General features: G+C 47.7%; 1 protein-coding gene across 2 annotated transcripts; it reads right to left on the reverse strand.

The window, feature by feature from the left end:
• Nucleotides 1–1,596: 1,596 nt before the first annotated feature.
• LOC137026145 (uncharacterized) lies at nt 1,597–16,664 on the reverse strand. 2 transcript variants are annotated; one of them, XR_010895852.1, is made up of 10 exons: nt 16,520–16,664; nt 16,000–16,308; nt 15,532–15,840; nt 15,150–15,242; nt 14,700–14,771; nt 5,378–5,431; nt 3,401–3,484; nt 3,014–3,035; nt 2,721–2,789; nt 1,597–2,530 (listed from the first exon to the last, which is right to left on the reverse strand). XR_010895852.1 is itself a non-coding variant. In XM_067393403.1 (10 exons), exons 1-10 carry the CDS (start codon nt 16,578–16,580, stop codon nt 2,420–2,422), a joined length of 1,191 nt encoding a protein of 396 aa, XP_067249504.1. In that variant the 5' UTR covers nt 16,581–16,664; the 3' UTR covers nt 1,597–2,419. The 2 variants fall into 2 exon arrangements, 1 of the variants encoding a protein (XP_067249504.1); XM_067393403.1 differs by having other exon boundaries at nt 3,014–3,042.
• Nucleotides 16,665–17,210: the final 546 nt, after the last annotated feature.

The following is a 17,210-nucleotide window of genomic DNA, read 5'->3' on the forward strand; positions in this document are numbered from 1 at the left end:
ACTGATTGTTTAGTGCTGACACTATAATACAACTATAATAATTCACTGACACTATATATGTGTGATGGACATGCTCTTGTTGAATCGCTATTAAGTCAAATGTGCTATGACGCCTTTTTCGAGTCCACAATGGTGACATCATAGTTTTAACTATAAATGAACACTGGAACTCAGTTTGTTTGCAAGTATTGCAGAATCAAGACTTTATGATACTCAACCTAATCATATCACAACTTGGGTTGGTTTTCCATTGACTGCCATGATTTTTTTATATTCTAAAAAACTGTATATTGTAACCCTAAACACAACCCTCACAGAAATCTGCAACATTTGTGTGTGTGTGTGTGTGTGTGATTTATAAGCTGTTTTTCTCATGGGGACCAAAAAATGTCCCCACAAAATAAAAAATAAAAATTCTGGTATTACTATGCTTTTGTCACCATAGGGAGAATGTAATCCAGTTATTTTTCAACTCAGTTTGACCACACTGGTTAAACAGAGGACTGTGATGATCTCTGAACCCATTTTAGACTGATGGGTGTGAATTTTCACACATTCAGGTGGCAGTTCCTCTTGTTTCTTAAAGTGGGTTTCCTTTCACATTTTTGCTATAGTTACAAAACATTTACAAATTCACTAGTGCTGCAGTTTAACAAATGTTTAGCTTCAACTGTGCTCCAGCACACCTAGTTATAACTATAATTTATTAAAGTAAAAAACATTCAAATTAGTTTTCAACAAGTGCTTAAATAAAGTTAAACCTGATATTAAACATGCGGTTCTATGCATTTTTGCATGCTTGCAGACAGTTGTTTCCCAAATTTGTTGCTGGAGTTTTTCCAAAACTTTGCACTGTGAATGTCAGAATCTGACAGAATATAAAATGTATGACATTTATATATAATATTAGCTTTTTAGGTGTACAAATGTTAATGGATTATCTGAGGTTCATATAATGTTGAAATAATGGAATTAATCTGATTTTATTAGAACCAGTTCCATTTTTTATACTGGAAATGAATGACATTAATGGTTCTCAGACATGCATTTTCCATTGATACAGATAGAACACTGTACTAAAATACTCTGGCTGTTTCCAAAATCATCCCCTACCCTCATTCACTATTTACTTGAAGTCAGAATGAATTAAAATGACGAGTGAATTTGTTGTGTTACTGGAAGGGCTGCTTGCTTTTGGATAGTTTTGTGCTTGCTGTTTAATAATCATTTGATATTTAGCTTAACTGGAAAACTCCATTAGCAATGAAATTATTTATTTAAAATCTGTCATGGACACCATGACCCTTACAGTGCATTATGGGTATTCTATAGCTGTTCATTGTACATTGTTGTACACTCATTTTTGCAGTGCATTATAGGATTGAATAATGTCAACTAGTTTCGGACACTATGGTTGTCCACTCAAATAGTGCACTATATAAGTGTATTATATATATAGGTGTTGATTTTGAGTTCCTTGCACTATTCAGCAGCGACAACAAAATATCGCTAAACCACAGAATTAAACAAATACCTTTTTACTCAATCAAAAACATACAAAAGTGCAATCTGATTCAACAAATGACTCTACTGAGCAAGTTAGTTTTATTTGGTCAAACACAGCTTACTGATTAAGTGTGAGATCTCTGCATCTCTCACAAATGTCTCAAGCACAGAAATAGTTTAAAAGATTACATTAATTACTGTAGATTGGATATTAAAAACAGTTAAAATGCCACATTATATTTACAATGACATTTACAATGAAAAACCAATGTAAGTTCTGAGCTCACAGGTGCATTCTGCACAGTTACAAACTCACTTCTGACACTGTCATAATCCACTACATCTGTATCCTAAAGGCTTAGATCAATACAACAAGAGGTTCTCCTCAGAAAAACTGCAAAAGGAAATATTTGTAATGGCAGAAAATACATTTCAATGCTTTGACAGGCTATTTGTGTCATACATTTATTGACAAACACAATCTAGTATTACAAGCATTACTGAAAGCAGCTGCTCAAATGGTTAAAATACCAAATATTCATTCATGCCATACTGTCATTAAAGCCTGTTTTCATAATTACTGCAAACTGACAGTTAATTAACAACATTGATGGTTCAATGAGAATGATCTAAAAATGAAGCTGTCCTCCATTTTCTAAACTTTGTGCAAGCGCAGAGATCAGTTCATCCTGAATTCATAATAATAATAATAATAATAAAGACAATAACATTAACTGAACAAGCAGACAGCTACTATAAAATACATCCAAAACTAACCAAAATACTACAAAAAATCTGATCACCACTTGGGTTTGTTTGTTAACATGTGAAAGACAGTAATTATAATGGCACTGAATAAAACCCTATAGGAGTCAATTATACAAGTTCTTTGAATAACAAATGACTGTTTTACTCATTTATGATGGTTCTTGTTCACAGAGGCATAAAGTTGACTGCAGTTATCCTGAGGTCCAGCTGTTGCTCCACTGATGGAAGCGTAAGTCACTTTATCATCACAATGAACCTGAATGAACATCACAGATATTGTGAAACAAGCTTCAGAATGCAACCCACAAATATTACAGCCTCTTGTTAGATTTTAACCCAAGAGAAGAACTGCATTTTAGAATAAAACTGAATTAGGTATAGCCTACAAACTATAATGCTGAGAGAATGTGGATGGCATTAGTGGACACAAGGAAGTGTTTACTCACCTTGTTCTTTTTGGCTTTGTTTTTACTGTACTTGACAACCTCAGTATAAGTCACATCATCTTTCTGCTCCTGGACAATGAAGATATGGTGAACCAAGTTATTATGAAATACTGGAAATGTTGCATCATTGAGTCCAATATATTTATTCTTATCTGTGAAATTTAAACAAGAAACGGTACAAAAACAGCATACTAACTTGACATTTAGCTGATGCTCAACTAAAAACTACACATTTTACAGGGATAGTTCACTGGAGCAGTGATTATGGACACAATAAGGTCTTTGACACTTACCAAAGAGTCATCAGTCCCTCTTCTGTTATCTGAAAAATAATGCCTCATGAAATAGGAATACTTATGATAAAAAAAACAAAAAAAGACACAAAAAAAAAAAACTAAACACAAAATGTCTGTAATGCAAGTTTTCTAGTAAAATTCTAATGCTGTAGAAACTTTTTTTGTCTAGTTAATTGATTAGTTTTCACTTGTTACAAGAATTATGAAAATTAAAACATAATTTTCAAATCAGTAAAATCTTATAAACCATTAAACCAAACACTTTTTTTCTTCCCAAATTACTATAATAAAACTGAAACTGATGCGCTTGTCTATAAATACTTAAAGTCAGATTTCTTGGATTGTTTTGTCTGTTGTAGCAAAATACGAGGAAGTAAAACTCACCAGATTTTCTTTTAAGAATAGACCAAAGAATAACAGCAAGAAGGAGAACAGCCAATGCAGCAACAACACCAACAATCACAGTCACTGAGGGAGAGACAATAGAGGGACATGTTCAGATCCAGATGAAAACAACTGCAGAACGTCTACTGTATATTACTATAATTTTACCAAAGATATAAAAACAACGGTAACACTTTACAATAAGGGTGCACTAATGTGCATTAATTCATGCTTAACTAATGCACAGATAATCATGATTTAATGACTCATGAAGAACTAAACCATTAATTAATGATTATTGCATAAGCAATAAATGATTAATAGATAAAGTAATATATGAATTGCTATTAATGAAAGGTGTCATAATGTATTAATTCCTTAATAACATATTTTATTAACTAAAAGTTTAAATTAATGTGTTAACTCCAACAATGGTTTGAAGCCATATACTTCAACTTTCAGTTGTCTGCTTTAATTAATCATTAACTAATGATTTGAAAATGCATCATTATGTTTTGACTTTACTTGTTGAGGCACATGACTAATTGTTAAGTAATATGTAATTAATAGGTTTTGACTGTTGCACATGCAGTGAGTGTAATGACAGAGAATGTGTTTGAAGGATGGGTAAGTTGGGCAGCACACAAATATGAGCACACCAGAATCTGAACTACAGATTGATGTTGCACTGTGTTTAATCTGGTACACCTGTTTACACTGGACATGACAGACCATTGCAAGTCCATTTGTCCAACATAACAGAAATGACGTTTTGTTGTGTTGTGTTGCGTCGTGCCACATACAGTGTAGTATCTCTATCACTGTTTTTAATGGGTTCTATTCTCTTTGTCTGGTCTTGACACAGTGTTATGAAAGAGCAGTGCCTGGCCACATGTTCTCAGTGTTCCACCTTTGAATCCTTGACCTCAAGCATGAACAACAAGGCTCTGGAAGCAGCAGTTCATCTGCTAAAGTGGAATCACGGTTGTAGATAGTTGGAAATTGAATTCCATGGCTTAGTGTGGATGTCAAAACCCAGTAACATATTACTTAACAATTAGTTAATAGTCATGTGCCTCAACAAGTAAAGTAATAACATAATGATACATTTGAAAATCATTAGCTTTTGATTAATCAAAGCAGACAGCTGGAAATTGAAGTACATGGCCTCAAACCATTGTGATAATTAACACATTAACTTACACTATTAGTTAATAAAATATGTTATTAAGGAATTAATGCATTATAACACATATTAATTAATAACAATTAATATATTACTTAATCTATTAATCATATAGACTCTTTATTAGTTGCTGATGCAGTAATCATTAATTAATGGTTTAGTTCTTCATGAATCATACATTAAAACATGATTATCTGTGCATTAGTTAGGCATGGATTAATGCATATTAGTGCACCCGTATTGTAAAGTGTTACCAAAAACAACTACTGACAGACACATAAATCCATATTTGTGGATAATGAGTTTACAAAAAGCTTTTCTTTCTTAGTTTACAGCTGTTACAACTGTTGCCACTTTGGGTGTTTCTAGGCATGGGGAACTAAGTGAATGCCAATAGGGTGTCACCATCAGGCAGTCCAGATGTTGCTAGTTGTGTTTGAATGAAACAAAACAAAGTGAATCTGAGTTATTCCAGAGAACAGCATATTTTGACGTGTTGAAAGTCATCTGCACAATTTACCCCCTATGTTTATATATGTCATGACACAGATTGTTTACGATTGTTTGAATGAGACTGATGTCTCATTGATCTTATTATTAAAGAGTTACTTTTCACTAGCAGTAGCATTTTCATTTTGATGGATGGTTGGTTATGTGTATAAGAGGAATAACAATGTTTAGTGTCAAAGTTTATTATCAGCTGCTCTAAAATCTCCAGAGAGGAATCAATAATTGACACAACCCCAGTGTGTGAATAAACACACTAACTTGAGAATCACTCACATACATACCTTGATTAAGAGACTCTGCAGTAGCTGGAATCTGTGTTTTCTCTGTGGTTGATGCTATAGAGGATGAATATTGAGTAAATTCAAAAATACTAACTGATCACACAAAAACATGACGTTATAGATATTCCTTTTACAAACTATTTAAAATATTTAATAAAATATTTATTTCAACTGTTGTTGTCAAAAGGTTTGTGAAAAGCTTCTCAACAAAGGAATATGTAGATAGCAGTTCTACTGTTACTCTGTAAAGCACTGAAATGAGAAAGACAAACGTCTCGGTTACGTATGTAACCCTCGTTCCCTGAAGGAGGGAACGGAGACGTACGTCAGTAGTGACCGACGAATTGGGATATCGCTTAGAGAGCCCTATCATCTTCGTGTAAACTAAAACAAGCCAATGGAATTGGCGTGCGATATTTGCATAATGCGCACCGCCCCCGACAGGTGTATATAAATAGGAAGCAGATGCAATCGCACTCTGTTTTTCGCTGAGGAGACAACTGGTGTCCGCACTACAGCGAGGGTACAGAAACTGTGGCGACGGGACGTACGTCTCCGTTCCCTCCTTCAGGGAACGAGGGTTACATACGTAACCGAGACGTTCCCTTTCAGTCGGTCACGTTCGACGTACGTCAGTAGTGACCGACGAATTGGGATCCCAACTAAAGCGCCACAGTTACGAAACCCCTTCCAGTGCCCAGCACAAGCTCAGCCGCCCATAGCACCGGCTGGCGGTGAAGGGGCGAGCTTACACCGAGAGAGTCTACTGCTGTCTAACCACTACCCACTAAGTAAACTAGACACACTGGGGAAGCGAACCCGTAAGGGACGCTGCGGAAACCACTACCTACCCAATGGGGGAGGAGTTTACGTGGGAATGCACATATGGACTGGCCCGGAGGGGCAGTACGCATATGGAGTCCCTGGGATGGCTCCACCTGGTTAGGGGAGACTCATCTGACAGGTGACAGCAGAGCTGGCTCTGCTAAGGGAAAGACACGGACTCGGCCCGTAGGGAGTTTTAAACCGTGGAAAATACACATATGGGACCGCTCACGTAGAGGGGTCACGACATATGGGCCCCAGCCAACAGACAGCGTCAGCGACGGATGTAGGCCTGGCATCAGACACTCCGCAATGTCCGAGCCGAAGGGGGAGGCGGAGGAACTCGACAGGGTTCACCAAGCGGGGAACACGACTGGAGTGAAAGTATGCACGTATCCGGCCAGTGGCGGGAATGGCATTGCAAGCCGACACTTAGAGTGGGTACAACACGTCTACCGACTAGTGGATGCGAGTACACGCGAGGATACCGGCTCTACACGTAGGCTATAAAACCTAGCGAACGTGTTAGGTGTCGCCCAGCCCGCAGCTCTACAGATATCTGTCAGCGAGGCGCCATGAGCCAGCGCCCAGGAAGAGGCCACCCCTCTGGTGGAGTGGGCTCTCAACCCGAGCGGGCAAGGCACGCCCTGGGATTCGTACGCCAAGGCGATGGCATCCACTATCCAGTGGGCCATCCTCTGCTTGGAGACAGCCTTTCCCTTCTGCTGGCCTCCGTAACAGATGAAGAGCTGATCTGAGGTCCTGAAGCTTCGCGTTCTGTCCACGTAAACGCGCAGAGCGCGGACGGGACAGAGCAAAGCTAGGGCTGGGTCTGCCTCCTCCGAGGGCAGCGCTTGCAGGTTCACTACCTGATCTCTGAAGGGAGTGGTAGGAACCTTGGGCACGTATCCAGGCCGGGGTCTCAGGATGACGTGAGAAGCACCGGGCCCGAATTCTAGGCACGTTTCGTCGACCGAAAATGCATGCAGATCCCCTACCCTCTTCAGGGAAGCCAATGCAACCAGAAGAACCGTCTTAAGAGACATTAGTTTCAGGTCGACTGATTGCAAAGGTTCGAAGGGATGACCCCGGAGAGCTGTGAGAACCAGGGTCAAATCCCAAGAGGGTACGGAGGAAGGGCGAGGAGGATTCAGTCTCCTGGCCCCCCTCAGGAATCTGACGATCAGATCGTGTTTCCCCAGGGACTTACCCTCAACTGCATGGTGATGTGCGGCAATGGCGGCAACATACACCTTGAGGGTGGAGGGAGACAGCCTTCGCTCCAACCCATCTTGCAGAAAGGAAAGCACGGATCCGACCGAGCATGATCGGGGGTCCTCTCGGCGAGAGGCGCACCATTCGACGAACAGGTTCCACTTCAGCGCGTAGAGATTCCTAGTGGAAGGAGCTCTAGCGGAAGTGATGGTGTCTACGACCGCTTGCGGGAGATCACTCAGAACCTCCGCATCCCGTCCAGGGACCACACGTGGAGGTTCCACAGATCGGGAGGCGGGTGCCACAGGGTGCCCCGTCTCTGAGTCAGGGTGTCCTTCCTCAGAGGAATCGGCCAGGGAGGTGCTGTCACGAGGAGAATGAGGTCTGAGAATCAGGTCCGAGTGGGCCAGTACGGAGCCACTAACAGAACCTGCTCCCCGTCCTCCCTGACCTTGCACATGAATAGTGCGAGAAGGCTCACTGGGGGAAGCGCATGTTTGCGCAGACCCGGGGGCCAGCTGTGTGCCAGGGCATCCGTGCCGAGCGTGCCGCCGGTCAGGGAATAAAACCACTGGCGGAGGGCAGTTTCCGGGGAGGCAAACAGGACTACCTGGGCCTCGCCGAACCGCTGCCAAATCAGCTGGACCGCCTGGGGTGGAGCCGCCACTCGCCCGCAAGTAGATGCTGCCGTGACAGCTCGTCGGCTGCACGGTTGAGCACACCTGAGACACGAGTGGCCCGAAGGGACCTCAGATCCTTCTGACTCCACAACAAGAGATGGCGGGCGAGTTGCAACATGCGACGGAAGCGTAGACCACCTTGACGGTAGGTGTACGCAACGGCCGCAATGCTTAGTGAGCGGACTAGAACGTGCTTGCCTGACAACAGCTCCTTGAAGCGGGCCAGCGCAAGACGAACCGCTAGCAACTCGAGGCAATTGGTATGCCAATGCAGCTGAGGCCCCGTCCAAAGACCTGTCACTGCATGCCCGTTGTACGTGGCCCCCCATCCCGTGGCAGAGACATCTGTGGAGACCACAGCATGCCTGGACACTCGTTCGAGGGGTACTCCGGCCCACAGGAACGAAGGGTCCAACCACCGGATAAGGGTGCGACGGCAGCTCGGTGTCACGGGGACACGGAGCGTGCCGCACTGCCACGCCCATCTCGGGACCCAGCCGCGGAGCCAGTGTTGAAGCGGTCTCATATGAAGCAATCCGAGCGGCGTTACCGCGGCTGCAGATGCCATATGCCCCAGGAGCCTCTGAAAATCTTTCAGTGGAGCCGCTGTCCTGCACTTGAGCGAGCTCAGGCAGTTCAACACCGACTGGACGCGCACCTCGGTGAGACGCGCAGTCCGTGCGACCGAGTCTAGCTCGAGACCGAAACAAGAGATCCTCTACCCGGGGGCGAGTTTGCTCTTGTCCCAGTTGACCTGAAGACCCAACCGGTTGGGAGCTACAACCATGTCGGGTAGGACTTTGTACTGACATGCCCGACCCTCGAACGCAGACCGACCTAGGAAGGGTCTGTGTCGAGGCAGAATCGAGACATGAAAGTATGCGTCCTTCAGGTCTTTTGCTGCAAACCAATCCTGGGGACGGTCCAGGATTGGCCGTAGCCCACCGCCCTCTTACGGTACAATGAAGTAGGGGCTGTAAAACCCCGACTTCATATCGGCTGGAGGGACCGGCTTGATTGTGCCCTTCGCCAGGAGGACAGCAATCTCCACCCGGAGAACAGGAGCACTGTCCAACGACACCGGAGTGAAGTGGACAGCCCTGAAGACCGGGGGACGCCGGGCGAACTGAATCGCATAGCCGAGTCTGATAGTACGAATGAGCCAACTGGACAGGCTGGGGAGCGTGCTCCATGCTTCCAGACACTGAGCCAGCAGGACCAAAGGCACCACAGACGCACCGGGGGTGGGGCAGCAAGGCAGAGAGGGACCCGACCCGGACAGCTTGGGGGCGGCCCGGAGTGGGGTCAGACTCTGCGAGGCAGCAGTGTGCATGGGAGACGGCGCACGGGACGCGGTCTGCGCCATCACACTGCCACCTGCTGGCGAATGGGGAGGGAGCTGACAGCAGCGAGGCGGAGCCTGGCACACTGGCAGACACCCCCTGTTGTGACCTGGAGTTTGAGGAAACTGCTCCTTTTGTGGCAAAGTGGGTACCGCTGGACTCCGGAGAGCCAGCGGCGGTAGATGGACAGCCGCCACAAAATCCCCCCGGCCCTCCTCCGGGGGTGGGAGAGCAGATGGAATACTCTCCCAAAGGGCAGGAACCTTCCGCTCCAGGTCGCCCGTCTCAGGGCCGAGTTTTCCCCGACCGCTTGCCACCTGGCTGGCAGAGACGGGCTGGGCACCACGTCCGCGCCCGGCACCCTGCTGTTTGGCTGGTGTAGGCTGCTGCTTTGCCAACTTAGCAGGGGCGGAGGAAGACGCAGGCGGGCGCCCTCGGCGACGAGCGGGCTGAGGCTGAGCCACGGGCGGCTGGGTGGAGGCAGCAGCGGACCGCCGTGGCATGACATGTCTGATAGCCTCAGCCTGCTTCTGTGCAGCGGAGGACTGTTGGGCACAGCTCTCCACCGCGTCGCCGAAAAGGCCGACCGGAGACACGGGGGAATCCAGGAACCGATGTTTGTCGGTCTCCCTCATGTCTGCCAAGGTCAGCCAGAGGTGGCGTTGCTGGGCTACTAGAGTAGACATCGCCTGGCCAACAGAACGCGCTGTCACTTTCGTTGCCCGGAGGGCAAGGTCAGTGGCAGCGCGCAGCTCCCCAAGCAGCTGTTGGTCAGGACCTTCCTGGGGCATCTGCGACAGCGCTTTTGCCTGATAGACCTGCAAAAGGGCCACCGCGTGCAGGGCAGAGGCAGCCTGCCCACAGGCACTGTAAGCTTTCTCAGTCAGACCGGCTGAGAATTCACAGGCCTGGGACGGGAGACGCGGCTCACCGCGCCAGCCAGCGGCCGTTGGACACAACTGCGTCGCAACAGACCGCTCGACTGGCGGGATCTTCGCGTACCCCCTGGCTAGCCCGCCGTCCAGGGAGGTGAAGGCGGACGAGGGACCAGGCCCCGTACGAGCCCCAAGCGGAGCTTGCCAAGACCTGGTCACCTCATCGTGTACTTCCGGGAAGAAAGGCATTGGGGGGGGACGCTGGATTTGACCAGCGTGACCCCCCGCCAAGTACCAATCGTCCAACCGAGATGGGCCGGGACAGGGTGGAGGGTTCCACTCAAGCCCGACGCACAAGGCGGCCCGGGAGAGCACAGCCGTAAGCTCGGGATCCGACTCGGGCAACGCTACCGTCCCGGGCGGCAGCGCGTCCGAATCCTCCCCCGAGGACTCAGGCTCACCTTCCGATGCAGCGATCGACATCTGATCCGCCGCCGGCACACCAAAGGTAACGGCTGGACAGTCCGTAGAGGGCCCAGCGGAAACCAACGGTGGCACGATGGGTTGCGGTGCTGATGAGGCGGCAGGGGCCCGAGGAGCGTTTCCGCTCGGCGGGGAAGCCCTGACCGTAATCCTCCGGTCACCCTTCCTATACAGCGCCGTACCGTCATTCCGGTTCCCGGGGCCGGAAAAAACGGTCGTACGCGGCATAGGAGAGGGGACCCCCGCTTCCTGAGACTTCAGGAAGGAGAGTCTCGACCTCAGCATCGCGATAGTCATGTTCCCGCAATGGGAACATGAACCATCCACAAAAGCTGCTTCAGCGTGCAGAATGCCCAAACACGAGATGCAACGATTGTGCCCATCGGCAGGGACCAGGGAACGACCGCACCCATTAACGCACAGACGAAATGACATACTGTCAGGGTTCGTCTGTAAAGCTCTTTTAGAAGGGGAAGTCAACTCACTCGTGCTGAAGCACCCAGGGAGCGACGCGATGTGTCAGGTACACCACTCCCTGACACACCGAGGAACCGTCCCAAATCGCTACACACGCACACGCTCTTTGTGTTGCTGTGAAAACAGCAGTTTTCGAGCTTATAGCTCAGCTCCTCGGAGACTCGCGACCTCGCTGAACGTGCCCTTTCACCAGCACTGAAAGCTCGCTGTAAATCCTCTTCTGAGGCAATGTTTTAGAATAAAAGCCGCGGAGCCAGTGTTGAAGCGGTCTCATATGAAGCAATCCGAGCGGCGTTACCGCGGCTGCAGATGCCATATGCCCCAGGAGCCTCTGAAAATCTTTCAGTGGAGCCGCTGTCCTGCACTTGAGCGAGCTCAGGCAGTTCAACACCGACTGGACGCGCACCTCGGTGAGACGCGCAGTCCGTGCGACCGAGTCTAGCTCGAGACCGAAACAAGAGATCCTCTACCCGGGGGCGAGTTTGCTCTTGTCCCAGTTGACCTGAAGACCCAACCGGTTGGGAGCTACAACCATGTCGGGTAGGACTTTGTACTGACATGCCCGACCCTCGAACGCAGACCGACCTAGGAAGGGTCTGTGTCGAGGCAGAATCGAGACATGAAAGTATGCGTCCTTCAGGTCTTTTGCTGCAAACCAATCCTGGGGACGGTCCAGGATTGGCCGTAGCCCACCGCCCTCTTACGGTACAATGAAGTAGGGGCTGTAAAACCCCGACTTCATATCGGCTGGAGGGACCGGCTTGATTGTGCCCTTCGCCAGGAGGACAGCAATCTCCACCCGGAGAACAGGAGCACTGTCCAACGACACCGGAGTGAAGTGGACAGCCCTGAAGACCGGGGGACGCCGGGCGAACTGAATCGCATAGCCGAGTCTGATAGTACGAATGAGCCAACTGGACAGGCTGGGGAGCGTGCTCCATGCTTCCAGACACTGAGCCAGCAGGACCAAAGGCACCACAGACGCACCGGGGGTGGGGCAGCAAGGCAGAGAGGGACCCGACCCGGACAGCTTGGGGGCGGCCCGGAGTGGGGTCAGACTCTGCGAGGCAGCAGTGTGCATGGGAGACGGCGCACGGGACGCGGTCTGCGCCATCACACTGCCACCTGCTGGCGAATGGGGAGGGAGCTGACAGCAGCGAGGCGGAGCCTGGCACACTGGCAGACACCCCCTGTTGTGACCTGGAGTTTGAGGAAACTGCTCCTTTTGTGGCAAAGTGGGTACCGCTGGACTCCGGAGAGCCAGCGGCGGTAGATGGACAGCCGCCACAAAATCCCCCCGGCCCTCCTCCGGGGGTGGGAGAGCAGATGGAATACTCTCCCAAAGGGCAGGAACCTTCCGCTCCAGGTCGCCCGTCTCAGGGCCGAGTTTTCCCCGACCGCTTGCCACCTGGCTGGCAGAGACGGGCTGGGCACCACGTCCGCGCCCGGCACCCTGCTGTTTGGCTGGTGTAGGCTGCTGCTTTGCCAACTTAGCAGGGGCGGAGGAAGACGCAGGCGGGCGCCCTCGGCGACGAGCGGGCTGAGGCTGAGCCACGGGCGGCTGGGTGGAGGCAGCAGCGGACCGCCGTGGCATGACATGTCTGATAGCCTCAGCCTGCTTCTGTGCAGCGGAGGACTGTTGGGCACAGCTCTCCACCGCGTCGCCGAAAAGGCCGACCGGAGACACGGGGGAATCCAGGAACCGATGTTTGTCGGTCTCCCTCATGTCTGCCAAGGTCAGCCAGAGGTGGCGTTGCTGGGCTACTAGAGTAGACATCGCCTGGCCAACAGAACGCGCTGTCACTTTCGTTGCCCGGAGGGCAAGGTCAGTGGCAGCGCGCAGCTCCCCAAGCAGCTGTTGGTCAGGACCTTCCTGGGGCATCTGCGACAGCGCTTTTGCCTGATAGACCTGCAAAAGGGCCACCGCGTGCAGGGCAGAGGCAGCCTGCCCACAGGCACTGTAAGCTTTCTCAGTCAGACCGGCTGAGAATTCACAGGCCTGGGACGGGAGACGCGGCTCACCGCGCCAGCCAGCGGCCGTTGGACACAACTGCGTCGCAACAGACCGCTCGACTGGCGGGATCTTCGCGTACCCCCTGGCTAGCCCGCCGTCCAGGGAGGTGAAGGCGGACGAGGGACCAGGCCCCGTACGAGCCCCAAGCGGAGCTTGCCAAGACCTGGTCACCTCATCGTGTACTTCCGGGAAGAAAGGCATTGGGGGGGGACGCTGGATTTGACCAGCGTGACCCCCCGCCAAGTACCAATCGTCCAACCGAGATGGGCCGGGACAGGGTGGAGGGTTCCACTCAAGCCCGACGCACAAGGCGGCCCGGGAGAGCACAGCCGTAAGCTCGGGATCCGACTCGGGCAACGCTACCGTCCCGGGCGGCAGCGCGTCCGAATCCTCCCCCGAGGACTCAGGCTCACCTTCCGATGCAGCGATCGACATCTGATCCGCCGCCGGCACACCAAAGGTAACGGCTGGACAGTCCGTAGAGGGCCCAGCGGAAACCAACGGTGGCACGATGGGTTGCGGTGCTGATGAGGCGGCAGGGGCCCGAGGAGCGTTTCCGCTCGGCGGGGAAGCCCTGACCGTAATCCTCCGGTCACCCTTCCTATACAGCGCCGTACCGTCATTCCGGTTCCCGGGGCCGGAAAAAACGGTCGTACGCGGCATAGGAGAGGGGACCCCCGCTTCCTGAGACTTCAGGAAGGAGAGTCTCGACCTCAGCATCGCGATAGTCATGTTCCCGCAATGGGAACATGAACCATCCACAAAAGCTGCTTCAGCGTGCAGAATGCCCAAACACGAGATGCAACGATTGTGCCCATCGGCAGGGACCAGGGAACGACCGCACCCATTAACGCACAGACGAAATGACATACTGTCAGGGTTCGTCTGTAAAGCTCTTTTAGAAGGGGAAGTCAACTCACTCGTGCTGAAGCACCCAGGGAGCGACGCGATGTGTCAGGTACACCACTCCCTGACACACCGAGGAACCGGCCCAAATCGCTACACACGCACACGCTCTTTGTGTTGCTGTGAAAACAGCAGTTTTCGAGCTTATAGCTCAGCTCCTCGGAGACTCGCGACCTCGCTGAACGTGCCCTTTCACCAGCACTGAAAGCTCGCTGTAAATCCTCTTCTGAGGCAATGTTTTAGAATAAAACAAACGAAGAAAGGAGTCTTCTAAAACAGGACACCAGTGAATGGCTCCGAAGCGAAAGACAGAGTGCGATTGCATCTGCTTCCTATTTATATACACCTGTCGGGGGCGGTGCGCATTATGCAAATATCGCACGCCAATTCCATTGGCTTGTTTTAGTTTACACGAAGATGATAGGGCTCTCTAAGCGATATCCCAATTCGTCGGTCACTACTGACGTACGTCGAACGTGACCGACTGAAAGGGAACATAAATACCTTGCTGTGTAGTAATTGAAGTTCTGTGTGCAGCTGAAGTCCCACCAGAGTTTGAGGTAATGATCCGATGATCTGTATAGGACCGTTTTAAGGGTTTTTTTTGTTCAGATGCACCATATTGTAAAAATACAAAATATATATGAAATACTGTATTGTCTTGCTTTTTATTCAACACCTCTGGTTAGCAAAAACTTTTTTAATTGTTCAATTACCCCATCATGTGTTACATCTTATTATGGATAGTTTTACAAATGTGAAAAGATTTGTGCATACGCAGACTTTAAGGATGACATCTATGCAAAGTTTTATACATGAGGCCCCAGGACTTGATCCCACTGACAAATCTCTTTAAACAGTTACTTTCCAGATAAAATATGATGATAAAAAGTTTGTGAGAGCCAGTGTAAACCACTGAGATAAGAGACTGATGGTGTGTGACTGATCATGTACCTGGTTGTGTCGGAGCTGCTGCTGTAGTTCGGCTTGATTTCTTCTCAGAGTTTGATCTGGTGACTGGAATCAGTGTTGTTGAATCGACTGGAGCTGCAGAAGATGAATGTTCAGGACATTAACATAATTTTAAATTCAATCATTACATCACATGACATGCAGTTTGTGTTTAATCATCAGTATTTACAGTGCAGTTGTTGAGAAGAGAGGTGTTACTATAACCACATTAAACAGTTTATGCCTCATTTATATAAGAGTGAAACAAAGTGAGCTGAAGCCCATAAACCTTCAGTTTGTTCTGAATGAATGACATTATTGACAATCATGTCATGTCTCTGTTTCAGACTCTTCTGAAATTGATTTAAGAGTGTTTTTTTAATACCTGAATACTTGACAGTAAATGTGGCTGAGGTCTTCAGTTGATTTATCTGAGTAACCTGACATCTCCACTCTCTGTTGAGATCTTCATTCAGGAGTGTTGTAGTCAGAGTGATGATACAGTGTGTTGAAGAGGATGATATCTGATATCTGGAGTCTGTCATCACACTAACACCAGCCTGATTCACCCAGATCAGCTGAATTTCATCAGTACGGACCAAACTATCACAAGAGACTCCATAATAATACAACTGACAGGAGAGAGTCACAGAGCTGCCTGGTCTGATCTCAGTCTGTGAGGATGATGAAAAGACTGAAACAGAAAATAATACAGAAATCACATGTCAGATTCAGACTTTTCAGTAAAGAGTTCAAAGAGAGAATGGTTTTATGAACATATAATCATATAATTAATTCATAATGAACATTAATTAATTAATTCAGTAATCAAATAATTTACAGAAACACTGACCATGAATAAAATGCAGATAAACACGTGCATCAGTTCCCTGTTTTTGTCCATTCACAAATTGTTGGCCGGCGTAAAGCCCATAATCTTCTTGTGTGACTTTCTTGATGTTCAGAGAGCAGTCAGACTCCAGACTCAGTCTCCGATGTCTCTGTATGTTTTTCTTCTTTATCCCTCCAGCAATCAGTTCAACTGTCTCTGAATTTCTAGAATAGATCCATGTAGTTGATGTGCAGCCAGAAAGAGCATTATTACAGGGCAGACGGACATTTTCACCAGAAGTCCTGAACACATGAGTTGCTTTTGCTTCACCTACATATTAATATAAAACAGTAAAATAATAGGGTTAATTTTAACTTTTAATACTATAACACGTGGTCGCTGGCAAACAGACGACGAAGAAGAAGAAAGTTAATTCAAATACAAAGTTTAATGACAATAATTCAGGAACAGGTAGCAACACACACCAGAAACTGAACTGAAAACAAGTATGAACTCTTTAAAGATTAAAAGATTTCTTTACCTGTCAGAAGTGAACAGAGAATGATCAGTCCCAGCAGACACATGTGACACTGATCAGCCATTTTCTGTTTCTGTCAGTCTTTCTTTTCTTTATGTTCTCTCTTTAAACATCATCAGCCTCTCCTGTGGTTGTTAACTTCCTCTGATTTGACCAACTGACTGTTTAGTGCTGACATTATAATACAGCTGCATTTAACTGATGCATGATAAAGAAGTGTCTATAAATATAACCTGTTTAAAGCAGTTTGGTTTGTTCTAGGTCTATTTTAGCCAGAAGCCACTGAAACCCATGACTGCAATTTTCGGTACTGAAATAAATGGATACAGCAATTAATAATAATAATAATAATAATAATAATAATAATAAAGAAATAAGAAAAATTGGCTACATTTTTTTTAACGTAAAGGTAATTTATTTGTTCTTTTTCTCCAAAGACTGAATGTAATTGAAAGTTATGTATTATTTTATGGTATCACCATAACTGCTTTGAACAGATTATGCTGCCAAAAGGCAAACTCAGGGACAAGGGAGGGTTGGAACCAAATGCAGAAGGTTTATTAAAATAATACCAAAATTCAATTAACTACTAAACTGAAAAACAAAATACAAGGACACTGAACTGAGAACACCAATATCACAGCCAGGAAAAGAAATGCCAGGGGTTCTTCTCAATAGCCTACTCAAATTTATG

The sequence above is a fragment of the Chanodichthys erythropterus genome, chromosome 2, assembly GCF_024489055.1.
Source record: "Chanodichthys erythropterus isolate Z2021 chromosome 2, ASM2448905v1, whole genome shotgun sequence".
Lineage (NCBI taxonomy): Eukaryota > Metazoa > Chordata > Actinopteri > Cypriniformes > Xenocyprididae > Chanodichthys > Chanodichthys erythropterus.

Coding starts and splice junctions, on each gene's coding strand:
- LOC137026145 (XM_067393403.1), bottom strand. CDS start 16,580: ATGGCTGATCAGTGTCACATGTGTCTGCTGGGACTGATCATTCTCTGT. Junction 3,485..5,377: donor TGCAGAGTCTCTTAATCAAG/GTATGTATGTGA, acceptor TCTCTCCCTCAG/TGACTGTGATTGTTGGTGTT. Junction 3,043..3,400: donor TATTCTTAAAAGAAAATCTG/GTGAGTTTTACT, acceptor ATTATTTTTCAG/ATAACAGAAGAGGGACTGAT.